The 18,962-nt window shown below is 40.6% G+C and overlaps 1 protein-coding gene across 1 annotated transcript in view; it reads right to left on the bottom strand.

Moving 5' to 3' along the window:
• Positions 1-18,962, bottom strand: part of SPTLC2 (serine palmitoyltransferase long chain base subunit 2) — a 106,365-nt gene that overhangs the window by 67,565 nt on the left and 19,838 nt on the right. The window contains exon 2 of the mRNA XM_059182691.1: positions 11,245-11,439. Coding sequence (XP_059038674.1) covers positions 11,245-11,439 — 195 coding nt within the window. The remainder of the gene's footprint in view (positions 1-11,244; positions 11,440-18,962) is intronic.

The following is an 18,962-nucleotide window of genomic DNA, read 5'->3' as shown; positions in this document are numbered from 1 at the left end:
CTCAGCAGGGAGCCTGCTTCTCCCTCTGCCTCTGTCTGCCATTCTGCCTGCCTGTGCTCGCTCTCTCCCTCTCTCTCTGATAAATAAATAAAATCTTTAAAAAAAAAAAACACTATAATTTTAGGTTCAAACAAGAAAAGCACTTCTGGAATTAAAATTCCAGCCTCTGCAGATTTTTGAGGATCAAAGTGAAAAACTTCCAAAGAAAAATGATAAACAAGAAACACTTAAAGATAGTTTATATAGAAAGATATCTATCTCAGCTTTCTTTCCCTTGATGGGATTTAAAAAAAAAAAAAGATTCTTACGATGAATTCCCATGACCAGGTACTTAAAGCTCTCCCTTCTACTAGGAAATAAGTTACACTAAAAATTAAGTCTATAAAAAATAATCTGGGTGGAGCTAAAATGAATGCATAATGTCATGTCCCATGTGGTATGACCACTGCTCAGAACATGATCAGACCACATTAGATCAACTCAACTCCTGAAGATAAGGAGTAAACCAAACAAAAAGAAAACTATACTATAGTTTTACTATAGTTAGCAAACTGCTGGACTTCCAGCCTTGAGTTCTGGACTTACATTAAATAAGCTAATCAGAAACATTCAAGTTTAAGCCTTATTTTGTAACATCAATTGCTAAAGAAGACTCTTCATAAAATTTTATAATCAACAACTTTCTATGACATTGGGCTCTAAAGTAATCAGTAGATAAAATCTTAAATTAAGCTAAGCAGAGTCAGAAAGTACTCTTAGGAATGTACAAGTACCTGATACCATCTCAACATTTACATTTCCTTAAGAGAAAATATCCATAAATAACCTATCACAATTGGAAACTTACTACTTAACTGGTATATCCCTTTTGATAGTCTCCTCTTCCAACAAGAATACTGAGTGACTGAAAACTGGAACAAAGACATCCAAATTCTAATTTAGGACTTTTCCTTGGCTACTATTCACACGCATTTATTTCCCAAAGGAAAAAACAAAACGAAACCAAAAAGTTGTTTTCAATCCTTTTCAATTCACACCAAATAGGGTAAACAGTACTAAACACTGTACATTAATGGCAAAAGTATTAACTCAAACACCTGAGAGAAATTCTCCATCACAAATTTTTATTAGCAACAAAGAGCACTATTTTTGTTTTTACTATATAAACATCAGAAAACAGTTAAAAAGTCTGATCCCATCTACCAGAAGGCTTACCAAACCCCAGTATAGAAAGAAGGCTGCAGGCAGCTCTGGGTAACCAGTGACCTAGCGCTGTGTGGCTGGGAGGGGCGAGAGAAAGGCGTTCAGATCTCCGTAACAGAGACTGCCAACATCAGGGAGCTCACTGCTCATTGTTCATCCTTACAATAAGAGAACAACTAAGTCCTTGATTTGGGAACAGACTTGATGGGGAAGTTGCCACAGTGAGGGATGTTAGAGACCAAAGGCAGCTGGGACAGAATGGCAGAAGAGAACACCCATGCCCAGGGTAGCAGTCTGACTACAGCTGGAGAGTTTACTGGAGAGAGCTGAAAGACAGCTACCCAAACTCCCTACAACTTAGTAATGAAGAATGGGAATGGAACACTATTCAGGGTTCTAGTTCTAGGCAACAAGGGTGAGTGCCTATTTCCAAAAATATCTCATACAGGTTAAATATTCAAGGACTAGAGGACAGACAGTTCTCTCTGCAAACTATGACACCCCCACTACACCTGCCCTCACCCTCCCATCCTGTCCCCCATCCCACTCTCCATCCCCACCACCCCCTTCTTCCTCCTCAGTTTAGTCACTGGGAAATGACTTTAGTCAGGGCCAACCTAATACTTGTTTGCTTGGTCACTGAACAAACATTTATTGAGCTGTCCTTTCCAGGCACTAAGGTAGTAGGCATTAGGGATAAAAATGAGTAAGACACAAACAACCTCCACACTCCCAAGATCTCTTAGTGGAGCAGAGTGGAGTGGCACACAAAGGAAGGTGAAATACAGTGTAACAAGCACTCTAAAGGGACACTTGCCCAGACAAGAGTACTGAACTGGTAAGTGAGAGGCAATGATAAGAGTCAAGTGCAAAGAGCCTCCATGCCCTGTTTGAACTTGATGCACTCATGCACATGCTTCCTCAAGACCTTTCAGTAAACCCATATACTAGCAGATATCCATGATAAACAGAGAACAGTGTCTCGTCGAGGCTACACTCTGGATTGCTGGATGTGAAGGACCCTGGTAAGTGACTTCTACCAGTAGCCTCAGAGAAAACTTCAAATTCATGGATTTGTTCATTCGGGATCATTGAAGACCTTACCAAAAGTAGTCTGGAGTCATCTTAGTAATTAGCCAATAAATATCTTCTATTGGTTGAAGTTGAGTCTTTTAGAAAACATCCTATACTCTTTTAAATAAATAGGTACCACCTATTCTAGCCCCTGTGCAGGCCGAAAGAGCACAATGGAAAAGGCTGAGTACTAGCACTTCCAGAAGCTGACTTCATCATAACAATTGCCCATGGTTGTTAAGAGCAATTCTGGCCCAACACAGATGTCCAAATATGATGATAACAAAGACGATGCTAATCCCAACAGCAGCCAGAGTTCCCATCTGAGTACTTAGGATACTTACGGTACGTCTTCTATTACATACATTTGTTCTTTAATACCCCTGCACCCTCTTAAAAAAGATATTACTCCAATTTCAGAAAGATAAAATGACTTTCCCAATTAGGGAACCAGCCAGAGGCAGAGCTAGGAACTGATTCAGGTCTTTTCACTCCAAAGTCTATGCCCATACATTTCCATGGCACACAATTTTGTCTGAAAGGTTTGTATGTCGCAGCTTGTTGAGCTGCCTGACTCAATGATGTGCATCCCAATTTGCTTGGCCTAACATCTGATCACAAGAAATTCTACTTCGTCTGAGGGTGCTAAGATGCTTATGTATCTGGCAAAGATAAGGATGCTTCAAAACTCTCAACCACTGAAAGTGGAGACAGGGAATGACATTTCAAAAGTAAAGACCGCTGTTTTCTTAGATCTGAAACTGAGTCATCTGTGTGTTCGTATGTGCATGATTACACATACACACACAACCCTGACTATGAATACTTCAAAAGACTCAACACTTTTCACTGTTATTATCACCACTCCCAATATTATTATCTTAAACATTTACTGAATGTTTAAGAAGTGCAAAGCACTCTTCTAGGCAGTGGGTGTACAATAGTAAACAAAAAGACAAAAATAATCTCTGCCCTTGTGGAATTTACATTTTGGTGGAAGAGAAAGATACTAAGCAAGACAAATGTATAAAATATAAAGGATCTTAAACAGTGAAAAATGCTAATAGAAATAAAAATCACATAGGAAGGGGGCTATAAAATGCTGGAACCATGCTAAAACTTGGTGAGGGTGGCCAGAGTAGAATAAAGGAAAAGGAAGTGAAGGAACTTGCCGTTTGACCATCTGGAGGAAGAGCTTGCCTGGCAGGCAGACAGCTGGTGCAACAGCAGTGGGGCAGGAGTGTACCCGACATACCAGGGAACTCCAAAAGGCCAGTGAGGCTGGCGCAGATGAGTGAAAGGCTAAGCAGGAGCTGATGTCCAGGTTGAGTAGTTAGGATTTCCTAATGGGCTACATATGCTGTGTGGCAGAAAGTAGAGTCAAGGCTCTCACTGCGGTTTTCAGCCTCAGCAACGGCAGAAGAGAACCGTCATCCATAGAGATGAGGAATAGAGCCAGCTGGTCGGAGGGATGTCAGCTCAGTTTTAGATATGTAAAGTCTGAGATGGCTGTGTGGGGATGTCAGATGGGCAGCTAGATACCCAGGTGTAGAGTTCAATGAGGAAGTCAGTGCCAGAGATACAAACATGGAAGTTATGAGCATACAGAGGTACCCAAAGCCATGATGATGGATGAAATCACCAAGGAGTGTATGCAGATGAGATGAAGACCAATGATGAGGCCACTGCCATACCCATTTCAACATTCAGAACTTGGGCTGATGAGAAGGATCTAGCAAGAGAGAATGAGAGTGGCAGGAGAAAAACCAGGCAAGTATAATGCTTGAAAACCAACCAAGTAAGTAAAATGCTTCTGGAAGGAGAGTGATCAATTCTGTCAAATGCGACTGGCAGACCAAACAAGGTACAGACTGAGTAAGGAACGTGAGATTTTGCAACACGGGTGTCATGGGTGATCCTAAGAATCAATTTAGCTGAAGTGGTAGGTGTAAAATCCTGACTGGAGTTGAGTTCAGTAAAGAACCGGAAGCAAGATCCTGGAAACACCTACGTCAAAGAATTTTACTCTAAAAGGAAGAAAGACGGGTGTCTGGCTGGCTCAGTCGTCAGGACATGGGACCCTTGATCTTGGGGTCGTGAGTTCAAGCCTCACTGGGCGTACAGCTCACTTAAGCAAGTAAGTAAGCAAATAAATAAGTGTACGTGCGTTAGAAGGAACGAAACAGTAGATGGAGGAGAAAGGATCAAGAGAAAGTTTGTGGGTTTTTTTGTTGTTTTTTTGTTTTATTTTTTTAAAGACTTTATTTATTTATTTGACAGAGAGAGAGATCATTAAGTAGGCAGAGAGGGAGGCAGAGAGAGAGGGGGAAGCAGGCTCCCCGCTGAGCAGAGAACCCAATGCGGGGCTCGATCCCAGGACCTTGAGACCATGACCCGAGCTGAAGGCAGAAGCTTAACCCACTGAGCCACCCGGGCGCCCCAGAAAGTTTGGTTTTAAGATGGGAAAAATAACATGTCTATGCTACTGGGAACGATCTGGAAGAGGACAAACAGATGCGACGCTGATCCACTAGACTCCCAATGGCCAAAATGGAACGTGTAGTAAACAGCAGCCGAGCACTGGCCGGTCACCACGTGTTGTCTCTGACGAGCTCCATGGGATGACCAGATTTAAGTAGGGCAGATATTTACTACCAAAGCTGTCATGGTATTTTCAAAATGCTTTCATGAGAAAAATATATAAAACCAAAATATAGCTTAAAATGTAACAAAACTTCAACAGGGTTTCTTCAACTGGGACCAAAGAATTGTGGAGGGCTTGTGGGTAGTCTTAAGAATCTAGGAATCCTATTTTTTTAAAGTTTATTTCTTCCTTCTGATAAAACACTTTAAATCAGTTTACCTGTTTAGCACCCTAACGGAACTCAATTAAACTTGGAACGACTTAGGATATTAGGGCACCAGATCTTTTTAAATTTTTGCATTCTCAGTGAGTAGTAAAAAACAGTTCCAAATTTTTAAATGCAAAGAGTAGCTCAAAAGATAGAAGGCTAAAGATTCAAAAGACCCCAAAAAAGCACAGGAGGGGGGCACCTTGCTAAAAAAAAAAGCTGCACTGTTGCTCTGAACAGAAAAGCCCAATGAGTAACAGGGACACATCTGCAAATCTATACATGTCACCAGTGCAAAAGAATGAAGTGGTTCTCGGTGACAAAACTCCTTAAAAAGGTTTACTTGGCATACAATTTTGTGCCAGTGAGAAGTCCATAGAGTAAGTAAAAATAGAAGACTGTCGTATATGATGGAATACGACCCAGCACTAAAAAGGAATGAACTAGGGCGCCTGGGTGGCTCAGAGGGTTAAGCCTCTGCCTTCGGCTCAGGTCATGATCTCAGGGTCCTGGGATCGTGTCCCACGTCGGGCTCTCTGCTCAGCGGGGAGCCTGCTTCCTCCTCTCTCTCTCTCTGCCTGCCTCTCTACCTGCTTGTGATCTCTGTCTGTCAAATAAATAAATAAAATCTTTAAAAAAAAAAAAAAAAGGAATGAACTACTGAAATCTACAATAGTGTGGACGAACCTCAAAAAGACTCCTCTGGGGGCGCCTGGGTGGCTCAGTTGGTTGGACGACTGCCTTCGGCTCAGGTCATGATCCTGGAGTCCCGGGATCGAGTCCCACATCAGGCTCCCAGCTCCATGGGGAGTCTGCTTCTCCCTCTGACCTTCTCCTTGCTCATGTTCTCTCTCACTGTCTCTCTCTCAAATAAATAAATAAAATCTTTAAAAAAAAAAAAAAAAAAAGACTCCTCTGAATGAAAGGGGCAGACACACAAGATCACACACTGTACGATCCCATTTTCAGGAAACATTTAGACATAGTCGCCTAGTGTAATGAGGGGGAGTAATGAGTTACTGCTGATGGGTATAGGATTTCCTTTTCAGATGATAAAAATGTCATAAAATTAGATTACGGTGCAGGCTACACACCTGTGAAAATACAGTTGACCCTTGAACATGGGTTTGAGCGGTGCAGGACCCCTACACACCGTTTTTTTGGTTTGTTTTTAAGATTTATTTACTTATTTATTTGACACAGAGAGAGAGATCACAAGTAGGCATAGAGGCAGGCAGAGAGAGAGGAGGAAGCAGGCTCCCTGCTGAGCAGAGAGCCTGATGTAGGGCTTGATTCCAGGACCCTGAGATCATGACCTGAGCCAAAGGCAGAGGCTTAACCCACTGAGCCACCCAGGTGCCCCCACACAGGTTTTTTCCAATAAATACAGTTAGTACAGTACTCAAAATGTATTTTCTCCTTATAATTTTCTTTTTTATTTTTTAAAGATTTTATTTATTTATTGGACAGACAGAGATCACAAGTAGGCAGAGAGTCAGGCAGAGAGAGAGGAGGAAGCAGGCTCCCTGCTGAACAGAGAGCCCGATGTGGGGCTCGATCCCAGGACCCTGCGATCATGACCTGAGCCGAAGGCAGAGGCTTTAACCCACTGAGCCACCCAGGCACCCCTCTCCTTATAATTTTCTTAATAACATTTTCTTTTCTCTAGCTTACTGTATTGTACAATACAGTATATAATAAATACAACTTACAAAATATGTGTTAACTGTTTATGTTATCAGCAAGGCTTTGAGTCAACAGCAGGCTATTAGTAGTTAAGTTTCAGAGGAGTCAAAAGTTACAAATTTCCAACAGCATGGGGGAAGGGTCAGCACCCCTAACCTCCACATTTCTCAAGATCAACTGTAATGCTAAAAACAACTAAATTATATACATTTTAAACAGGCGACCTTTATGGTATATAAATTATATCTCAATGGAGCTCTTAAAAAAAAAGAGAGGATTCCATCCACACAGATAGAACAATGGCAAGAAGAGCTCTTTGTAAATCCCCAGAAATAAAAAAGACAAGCCAAATGATAATCCACCAGCTTAATATGTCAAGTAACTGTACTACATTAATAGTTTTTCCAAACTGCCAGAATATTGTCAGCAGACTGCTTTCTAAAAAGGAGGTCAAGGATAAAATCCTTCCAGGAATTCCTGTTAATATATTTCAATCAATTTCCCTCTTTTGTATCTTAAAAATTAAACATATCAGGGGGTAAATATATAATGTCCCTTCCCAATGTCCTGTCCCTCCGGTTTCTGAATATGTGGTCATGAACAAACTGTAGAGGCAAAATGTTAGGTTTAGTTAAGCATGTGGTAATTACCTGCCACAGTTTGCTTCTTAGACTAGGTATTTCCTACCTAGATACTAAAACATTTAAAATTCAACCTTTTGCTTTATCGAATCACACAGATTAGATTTGGAGTGCTAGTTTCACCTCACATAAAAAAGAAACAGACCAGAGACTGGGAAAAACAACATTCTAATCCAAAACAACACTAATAACAGAGATCAAGTAGTAAAGAATTCAAAGAATTTTTTGTAATTTATATAGAACAAATGCAGGTTAACTCATCTTCATTTTTTATTTTTTATTTTTTATTTTTTATTTTTTTTTTTTAAAGATTTTATTTATTTACTTGAGGGAGAGACAGTGAGAGAGAGCATGAACGAGGAGAAGGTCAGAGAGTGAAGCAGACTCCCCATGGAGCTGGGAGTCTGATGCGGGACTCGATCCTGGGACTCCAGGATCATGACCTGAGCTGAAGGCAGTCGTCCAACCAACTGAGCCACCCAGGCGTCCCTCATCTTCATTTTTTAAATTTAAATTTTTTCTTTTGTTAACTTATGTATATATATTTTTGAGATTTTATTTTTTTTTTATTCGAGAGAGAGAAAGTAAGAAAAAGCATGAGTTGGGGGAGGGGCAGAGGAAGGGGAAGAGAGAGAGAGAGAAGCAGACTCGCAGACTCCGGGTGGAGCAAGGAGCCTGATACAGGGCTGAGGCTCCATCTCAGGACCCCAGGACCAAGATAAGGCAGCTGCTTAACCAACTGAATGACCCAGGAGCCCCTAACTTATCTTTAGAGTGGGACCATGGGACTCAGTTATACCCAAAGCAACATATGAAGAACCAGCATAGTTAGTTAAAATAGACTCTCTTTTACAACGGAATGAGGAAGAAAGTAAGGATGTAGTTATAAATACCATTCACTCAGTGAAATGAGGAAGTGGCAACATTATATTTGCATTTTATGATCCAACCAAGCACTTTCCCTAATCTCTTCTAGTGTAACACTTTGAAATTTGCATATCCCTCTCACTACATCTAATCCAGAATCAGAAAACAAACATGCTGTATCATAAGGCTGAATGATCTTCCTTACGTCCAAAAACTGAATTTTTGTAAGAAAATGGTGGAATTCAGCTGGTTTAACTGTTAATGTTATCTACTGTGAAAATCCCATTGAAATGAATTTGAATAAATTAGCATAGTCCTTCAAATTGCAAATATCCCCCCCCCCCACTGCCCCACATAGTTCCTCCTATTACTTCTTCCTCCAAGAATTATTTCCTGATTAACTCAATGCTACTCAGTTATTTTTTTGTTCTATATCTACATACAATTCAAACACTACTTATCTGTATAGGGCTTTACAAAGACCTGCTGGATTGGAAGAGTTTGTTTTTTCAACAAAATCAGAAACTACCAAAGAATGAAATCTATGTGTTCTAATACTTTAATACCAAGGTCAAGCATACACAGGCCACCATAATACTCAGGAGCCAATTCACCCTCTGGCACATGAGACAAGTTCCAAACATCACGTACTCTTTCACAAAGTAATCTGGATGCAACTCCATTGTTTCATTCATTCTTCATCACACTTTGACAAAATACCAGCTGTGCAAACTCTCCTGTCATACCCCTGTTCAAAAACCACCCAGATTCCTCACTGCCTACCAAAGTTCACTTGACATTCACAACCCAATCCCTCATACATCCACATTCCAAGTTCTCCCAAACATCCTTCATGCCTGTGCCTACTCCATTCCCTCAGCCAGGACCACTCTCCCCATCAGTCAGCACCCCTGACCTCCACCTTCCCATGTTACTTAGCAGATCTCTACAGGGTGCCCACAGTAGGAGAGGCCCCTGTAAAGGGTTTTTTTGAATATGGGAATAAAACTTTAGCTCCCATTCGTCACAACCACCAACAACTCAGTCTGATAGGAAGGTACCAGGCTGTAAATAAGTGACTGAAATACCGGACAAGCCCGTAAGTACATAAGAAGCTCTAACCCACAGCCAGCAGGCCCCACCTGAGCCACGTACAAAATCAACATACTGGCCAAGCACTCTAGCCCTAAAGTCTATCTGGGATGTACAGAGGCAGAAAAAAAGAAGAATCAAAAAATTTAAGAATGTGTTCTGGTTTTCAATGATCAAAACTAGTTTGGCCTACTGGACCAAACTCTGAATACAGGGCTTTGCTCGCATTAGGTATTCAAGAAATACCTTTTTCATGAAATGAATCTGTAGGCATTTCAGGGCAATGAGGAGGAGGACCAGCTCGTGGTGCTGAAGCTAGGAATGGTGCAGAATGGCTGAAATGAGAGGAAAGAAAGCCTGGCTCCTGGGCTCTCCCAGGACCAGCCAGAATCTTCAATCCCCATACTGACAGGTTTTGATCCTTTCTTTCCCCATGTTTCTAGATGCTCCCTTGCCCTTCCCCCACAGGACCACCACCCCTTCCCAGTATCTAATGGCTCCTATCTCAATGGTGACCTTGCTGCCACCATATCTACCTCTCTCTTCTAATACCCACAAAAATTGAGAAGTATGATGACCAAAAAAATCTAACTTCAGAAGCCCTTCTCTAATCTAGTATATTCTTTGGGCTAGAGGACAACCTCTCCATACTTCACATGCCAAGAACAAACAGTTTGTTTTTAGAAAAACCGGCATTTCACTCTAATTTTATTTATCTTTGAGAATAGGCAATACCTGTAGCCTGTGCAGAACTCTAGAGGTACGAAGGAGTATATGGAGGAAAGCGAAGTGAGATCTTCCCCTCAGAGACAATCAATATCATCTCTATTTACAATTACTAAAACAAGATTGCCTTTTTTGTTTTTTTAACCGTGAACAGAGTAGCTCAGCCACATTCTGTTTTTAGGCTTGTTTGGGGAAAAGAGCTATCTGTGAGCCAAACACCTACGTATAATGTGTCTATGAGAAAACACATCATGAGTCCTCCAGAACTTCTTTGTCTTCTTAGAAGATTGGAGATACAACTTGGGATACAGCACAATACCATCAACATAAAGAACATGGCTTCTGGCATTTTACAGACCCATGTCTATGTACCAGCTCTGACACTAAGCAACTCAGGAAATGTTAAATTTTTAACTTGTGAATTTTAGCTTTCTCACTCAGCAAACAGGAATCAATTCTTGTGATCATTAAATTAGATCTGTTAAATGTGGAGTGCCTAGGTGGATCAGTCGGTTGAGCATCCAACTCTTGGTTTTCACTCATGTCAGGATCTCAGAGTCCAGGGTTGAGCCCAGCCCAGCAACCTGCTCAACGCCCTGCAGGGAGTCTGCTTGAGATTCTCTCCCTCTGCCCCTCCCCAACCAGCACGTATGCACGTGTACTCTCAAATAAATAAACCTTTAAAAAATAAAAAAAGAAATATGTCAAATGCTTTGATTTCTCCATGCCTTAACTTGGTTTTCCACTTTCTTTGTGAAATACTTTCATTTAACTGCATGTAGAATATTTTTATTTTAATGTGTATACAAATTTCCATTTTTTTTTTTAAAGATTTTATTTATTTATTTGACAGAGAGAGAGAAAGCACACACACAAGCAGGGAGAGCAGCAGAGGAAGAGGGAGAAGCAGGCTCCTGCTGAAAGGGAGCCCAGAATGGGGCTCAATCCCAGGACCCCAGGACCATGACTTGAGCAGATGGTAGAGGCTTTACCCACTGAGCCACCCAGGTGCCCCACATGTATCAAAATTTCTAAAGAAAAAAATGAGCGAGAATACTAGGATGTCTATAAAAGGTTTCCATACAAAGACTTTTAACAATTACCTGTTGTTCTTTTCTTTCTGTTGCATGATGACACTTTTCAATTCTCCAATGCCTCAAGAAATCTCGAAGATATCCAAAGAGAGTGAGTACACCATATCCCACATAAGTAAGCACAGCAACCAGCATTGGTGTTTCTTCAAAAGCTTCATTAAATGGTCTTTTGTAAAGTCCTCCATTTTGTGTAACATGATGGATCTAAAACAGAGGTTAAAGACATTTATTTCGATCCCAAGAAAAAGATTACCACCTAAAATCTAATTCCTTACAGATTTGCATAACTTCAGAATTCTCTAATAGTCAAAAAATCCAGTAAGACCTAGCAGGGCATAATTTTTTTCAACAAAAATATTATATGTTATATATACTTTAGATAAACAGCAAAGAAAAAATAAAACAGAGAAGTAATTGCCTAAGAACAATGCTTAACACTCATTTCTATCATTATTTGATTTTTTAACTAGATCTTAAAATACTCTGATTGGATTGTGTAAAATTTCCTTTGTTCTAATAAAGCAGATAAAAAAACGAATCAACAAAGAAAAAGCCTATCCTCAAAAATAGCATTTTAGCTTACAAATGAAGTATTCAAAGTAAATCAGTCCCAAAGCAAACTAAAATATTTATGTTTTCCTGCTATATGGTCTTTTTTTCTCCCTGCTCAGTAAGTCTTAAAGCCACCAGCTGTTGTATTCCAAATAAGGGCCAGCACTAGGCCCCTGTAAAAACCCACGGTTTATTAACAGCTTTTGTTGAGGTAATGCAAATAAAGTATGCACAAAAGAAAAATGCTTATATAAGAGTATCTAGTGCTGTACAGAAGTAGAAAGTGGAATGCGACACAAGGGGAAAAACAGTTAAGAGTGATCAATAACTGGGGGATTTGGGGGGCTCAGTGGGTTAAGCCTCTGCCTTCCACTCAGGTCACAATCTCAGGGTCCTGGGATCCAGTTGAGTGTCAGGCTCCCTTCTCAATGGGGAGCCTGCTTCCCCCCCTCTCTCTGCCTGTCTCTTTGTCTCTACTTGTGATCTCTCTCCTCTCTCTCTCTCTGTCAAATAAATAAGTAGAATCTTAAAAAAAAAAAAAAAAGTTTCTGTCCCCCTTCAGCTTGACCAAAGTATCCATTTCCACTTTAAGATTATCCCTGGTTTCATCCTTTGGGATACTTGAATTTTAATACAGATACCAAGCTATTGCACTTTTGATCTCAGAGCTCAAAGCTTTTTACACTTTGGCCAATCTTAATGGAAATCTTTTATGGAAAAATCTCATCAGAGACGTCTGTGTGTTAACTTTAACCTTAAGTTTGAAACAGCCAACTGCAGTAAGGATGCTCATTCACTATTCAACAGGAACATATTTTCAACTGCACACTGTGCTAGAGTTACGAAAAACCCCTATTTTTATGAAAGAATAAAAGATTCTTTCTTGGCCTCTCAGGCAACTTGATCCATGGATTAAATATATTTTAGAATATTATATCCCAATAATATTCTTTTGGGAAAGCTACCTGTATGCTGCAAGTTAGAACAGCTGGAAAAGAAACAGTTGTTCTAGACAAGGGAAAGGCCTTTTAGAAAGGCATGACACTTGGAATCTGATGGCACTGCTTCAGTTGCATGGCCTAAAGAACTTCGGAAAACCATATGTAAAACTGATATGCATCTTCATCAATCTCTTCCTCAAAGAGGTGGAAGTCTGTGTCAATGTTTACTACTTAAACTTTTATGCAGGAACAAGGTTGCAATGTATTTAGAACAGAATAGCTAGGGCGCCTGGGTGGCTCAGTGGGTTAAGCCGCTGCCTTCGGCTCAGGTCATGATCTCAGGGTCCTGGGATCGAGTCCCACATCGGGTTCTCTGCTCAGCAGGGGCCTGCTTCCCTCTCTCTCTCTCTGCCTGCCTCTCCATCTACTTGTGATTTCTCTCTGTCAAATAAATAAATAAAATCTTTAAAAAAAAAAAAAAAAAAAAAAAAAAGAACAGAATAGCTAGAAGCAAGCCAATAACTGAAGAGATTGTTTAAAAATTAATACAGCATATAAATAAGTTATTAAGCTGGACAAAGCAAATAAAAAATACTTAAGACACAACAAAAATAATATTCTTTTTTTTTAAGGCTTTATTTATTTATTTGATGGACAGAGATCACAAGTAGGCAGAGAGGCAGGTAGAGAAAGAGAGGGAAGCAGGCTCCCCGCTGAGCAGAGAGCCCAATGCAGGGCTGGATCCCAGGACCCTGGTGGTCATGACTTGAGCTGAAGGCAGAGGCTTTAACCCACTGAGTCACTCATGTGCCCCCCAAAATAATATTCTGATTATCTCTTTAAAAAACTGTATCTAGGAACACCTGGGTGGCTCAGGCAGTTAATCATCTACCTTCAGCTCAGGTCGTGATCCCAGGGTCCTGGGATCAAGTCCCCTGTCAGGCTCCTTGCTCAGGAGGGACCCTGCTTCTCCCTCTGCCTGCTGCTCCCCCTGCTTGTACTCTCTGACAAATAAATAAAATCTTAAAAGAAAAAAAAAGTATATAAAAGAACACTGTATTTAATACCAGTACCCAACTCTCCTTATCTCTGGAACTGTTTTCTCTCAATAGAACATACTAGTAAAAAGTAAGACAATTTTCAGAGCTCCTAAGTCTCTAACAAATGTTTGACAGATTGTCTGTCAGGAATGCTGTGGGTGGATCTCTTTAAAAGATATCGCCTTGATCTGAGACACACCCAAACCAGCACCACCATGTACATTCATGCAGTTGGCTGGACTGTCTAGGAAGAAGGAAGTTAAATCATGAGTTTGCTTTTACATACTGTGATTCTATCACAGTGCTACTTTAAATTAACTGCATTTTAAGGAACTGAGATTCAGCTATTAAATAACTTTTAGAAAACAGTCAGTCAAAACACAGTTCACTCTGATCACTCAGGGTGAGAATGTACAGGCCAAGTGATATGCAAACCTCTGAAAGTTGACAGAATCTTAGAAATTAGAGGAAAAAATCACCTGCTCTTCAATTACTGATGCCAAATTTTATTTTTGACATGACTGAAATACAGTAGTATTACTACATCTGAAACTAATGATGTACTATACGCCGGCTAATTGAATTTAAATAAAAAATGGGGGGAAAAGGTAGTATTACCACCATCTTACACATGTATCATGTTCCATAAGGGAAAGCACCAGGCTTATTTTGCTCATTATGGCACATCGCACTCAGGAGAGTATGTATTAAGTGCTAACAAACAGTAAGCACTCAGCAATGGTTCCTTTTAGTACTATCAATATTAGAGAAAGTGGCACCTTACAGGAACTCAATAAGCATTTGTTGAATGAATGAAAATACACATTATGCTTTTTGCTCTTTCAACAGTAAGTACCAGAGGGCTTTAAACAAGTTACAGTAATTACACAATTCATATTAGGACCTTTCCAGATCCCACATCTAATACCTTAGTCTCAACTACATTGCAGGTCAAATTCACACTGAACAAAACATGGGCTACAAACTCTTCCAGGGTATTTTATATTCTGGATTCACTAAGCAAGAGGGCTCTCAAGAGGCCTTTCATTCATTCTAACGAGAATTATACTGTCAACAAGACAAAAAAAAAAAAAAAATTAGCTTATTACTCCCTCCAGGGGTTAAAAAAAAAAAGTTGCCAGTCTGTTCACATTAAACAGGTAAGAGTGTAACAATGGTAGTATTATTAATCAAGGGAGATTTAAGGACTCCAAAGAAAACCAAGATATGTTTGCTTGAAAAGTAACATATTTTTTTCAATAAAATGCAAAAGAAAAAAAGACCAAGGAAGAAATTCTTTTTCGGTCAAAATCATAAGCACATTATCATAAAATACATTACAAGAAGAGGAGAGGGGGAAACAAACAAACAAACCAATAACCCATTTTGTTCACATGCCTGAAGGCCATCAATTATACTCATTAAACAGCTGAAAAAAGACTCTTAACCAAAGCAGTAATGGAAAGGTATAATCAAGATAAACCATAAACAATATACATGCACTAAAATCACCTGGAAAGAGACACAGAAATTGGAGTGGGGAGTGGGATAGAGGCAGAACGCCTACTTCCTATTTAAAAACCTCTGAACCAATCTGATTTTTCATTTTAACAGAGTACACATTACTGAATTTTCATAAGAAATGTTTAAACTGAGGGAGCCCGGGTGGCTCAGTTGGTTAAGCAACTGCCTTCTACTTGGGTCATGGCTCCCAGCTCCATGGGGAGTCTGCTTCTCCCTCTGACCTTCTTCCCTCTAATGCTCTCTCTTTCTCTCTCTCAAATAAATAAATAGATCTTTTTAAAAAGTTATTTAAAAAGTGTTTAAACAATTTTCTCACTGATTTTATTCACTTTTGGGCTAAAACAGAGTTAATAAAAGCAACATATGCCTCTCATGATAACCTTAGGTCTCTATCTACAGCCTCTCCAGAGAATTCTCATCTACCTGCTAGATCTCAAACAGACTGTAAACGTTGGTAAGTATCACAAATCTCCATGTCAATTCCAAATTTTCCCCAGAACTCCAAATGTACATTTCCACCTGCCACCTGTAAGTTCCACTTGGACATCCCAACTCAACAGTCTAAAGCTGAACTTCTCTCACCATCTTCACTCCTCCCTCAACTGAAATCAGATTATCCTCCTCTATCAGCCACCTGGCCGGTAGCATCACCACCCAGTCCACCCAGTCTCCCAAGTTTGGAGTCATCTTTAGCTCCACCTCATTTTCAGACTTCATTCTAGAACCAGTAATGAATTTTTGTGCCTTAGTTCAAGACCTTCTTGTGGGACACCAGGGAATTTCAAGGAGGCTGGAAATGTTCTACATCTTGAGAGAGGTACTGGAGACACTGTACACACATGGGTAAAAAGTCATGGAGCAGGATATATTTTACGCACTTACCTGAATGTATGTTATCCTCAGTTTAAAAAACAAACAAACAAACAAACAAAAAACCCCTCAGTGTCTCTTTCTTCGTTGAACCACTGCAATACCCTCCTTTTCTTGTCTGGTCTCCCTGCCACGGAGACCCTCTCCACATCCCAATTATCCTTCCAGTCACACCAAACTTCCTGCCAGAGTCTTCCCAACAAGAATCCTCCCCTAGATAAGGAGCGCAAATCTCCTAATGGAAATAAAGCAATAATAAATAATGTTCACTGTGAAAAGTCAAGAGGCAGTAAAATAGGCATTTTAAAATGTGGAGGTAAACACAGGAGATGAAAAAAAGAGAAGAGAGCAGGCGACTGTGGCATATTTCATAACAAGCTTTGTGGAACTCTCTGATGCTTGAAACCACGTGCTACAGGCTATTAGGAATTCTTAGATCCTACAGGACTGGACCACAGAGCCAGAAATTGTGCTATTTTCAAGACAAGAAAAGAATAATTCCAAAGACAGTTTAAAGATCATCAGGGTACCCTTCTCAGTTTCAAAGGTGGGGCAACCATCACTTCAGATAGAATCAATAGGTAAGTGCTTGGAAAGGAAGCCTGAAGCATAGGGGGTAGAGGTGAGTGACCCCAATCCCAATGGGTCCAGAAGGCATAGAATCAAACCAAAGAGGATTATTCTTGGTCCTTAAGATCTCGTGGAATTTGCCTTACTAAATTTTGGACGTGGTTGGGACTCATCACCCCTTTCTTCCTTCTGATTTCTCTCTTTTGGAATGGGAATGTCGATCCTCTGCCTGTCCCACCACCGTATTTTTGAAGCACATAACTTATATGCTTCAAGAGCTCACAGACGGAGAGGAACTGTCTTAGGATAAGCTGTATTTCGCGTTTCACTCATATCACATGATTTGGACTACGGACCTTAAAGCTGATGCTGGAATGAGTTAAGACTCTTGAGGTTGCTGGGACAGAACGAATGTATCTTGCAGGCAGGAATGTGATTTTAGAGGGATCACGGGCAGAATGTTACAAGCTGAATGTTTGTCTCCCCCTCTGCTACCTCATTCATATATTGAAGCTCCAGTGTGATGCCATTTCAAAATAGGGCCTTTGGGAGGCAATGAGGGTTACATTAGGTCATGAGGGTGAGCCTCATAATGTAATTAGTGCCCTTATAAGGAAGGCAGAGATCTCCACTGAAGAATGGCCCCATGAACACACTATGAGAAAGCTATCTGCAGGTCAGGAAGAATGCCTCACCAAGAACTCAGTCTGCCAGCAACCTGATCTTGGATTTCCTGAACTGTGACAAACATCTGTTCTTTAAGCAACCTCATCTGTGGTATTTCGTTAGAGCAGCCCAAGCTGCCTAACACAAAGGTAAAGGGAGAGAATGTATACAGCCTACTCCCAACTGGTTCAGGAAAAAGTAATTGTGTGGTGTGGTATCGTGTGTGCACAGAGAGAGAACGATGGAGAATTTTCTGCCTGAACCATTTGAGGCAGGTGCAGTTATGATGTACGTTTATACATTAGTGTGTCTCTCTTAAAAACAAAGATATTCTCTTACATAACTACAGAACAATTTTCAAAATCAGGAAACCAATAGATACTAATTAATATCTAGTCTATAGACTTCAGTTAAATTTTGCCAATGGTCCTAAAATGTCTTCGTAGAAAAAAAAAAAGTCCTAGATCATGTGTTACATTCTATCTCTCTAGTTTCAGAACAGAGAAAAAGGTAAGGTTTGATTAGACTGTACACTGATGTATAACGAATGATCCTAAGCAGAAGTTTCGAGAATCCCATGAAAGAACATAGGGTAACTATGTAATGATGCAAAAATGGGGAAATAAATAGTGGGAAACAAAAGCATGCACTTCTGATATGAACAAATAGATATATTCCTGCTGAATGTGACAAGAGTATGACAGAACCCAGCCACCTGGCAGATAGTTTGGAACATTAAAAAAAAAAATTAACATCCAATATGAACACCCGTTATTCTTTGGCAATCAAAGGACTGCCACCATGCCTTTTCTGCTAAACAAACCCCATTCACTTCCAGTAGTATGTTCTGTTGTTCCTTAAAATTAGTTCTGCTGAAATGGCCCTTCCTTGGAATTTTACTGAAATGTACTAGCCTCTCCCTACTGCATACCATACATGCTGAAGGCAATAGTCTGGAACTTTGTACCAGTCACACGAGGATTCACACTCTGAACACATATTTCCAGAAGTGTCCTTGGTTTTCCACAGGCAACCTTTGAAATTAGGGAGTCCACATTTTTTCTTGCAATTGGGATGAATTCCCTACTTTTGGTCAGTAAGTATCTTCTGTGGATTGGCTGGAAGTGCTTCCAAAGCTTGCTGGGAAACAAACGTGTTTTGACGTTATGTGATTTTCCTCTTTGAAAACTCAGAAACGGAGACAGCCACGTGTGCGCGCCCTGGCACATTTTCAGCTCAGTGGCACCCCGTGCACTTGGGCAGCAAGGCTGTGCCCCGGAATCACCGCTCTCCCCTGCCACTACATCTCCTCTGGAGCACCTTCTGACCTCCAGATAAGCATCGTGGTGCAACAGGGGATGCTGCGGTCCGGAGATGGGAGTACCAGGGCAGCTGGTACATCCGGAGATGGGAGTACCAGTACCAGATGGGAGTACCAGATTCTGCTCCTGGGTCCGAACATTCTTCCGCCTCTGACCTGTTCTGTAACTCCATGCCCTCCATGTAGTTCTGGAGTGGACAGCGCCTGAGGGACTACATGGTTCACATCACTTTCGCTTCTCTG

The sequence above is a fragment of the Mustela lutreola genome, chromosome 7, assembly GCF_030435805.1.
Source record: "Mustela lutreola isolate mMusLut2 chromosome 7, mMusLut2.pri, whole genome shotgun sequence".
Classification (NCBI taxonomy): Eukaryota; Metazoa; Chordata; class Mammalia; order Carnivora; family Mustelidae; genus Mustela; species Mustela lutreola.
This window is presented reverse-complemented; position numbering and strand designations above follow the sequence as displayed.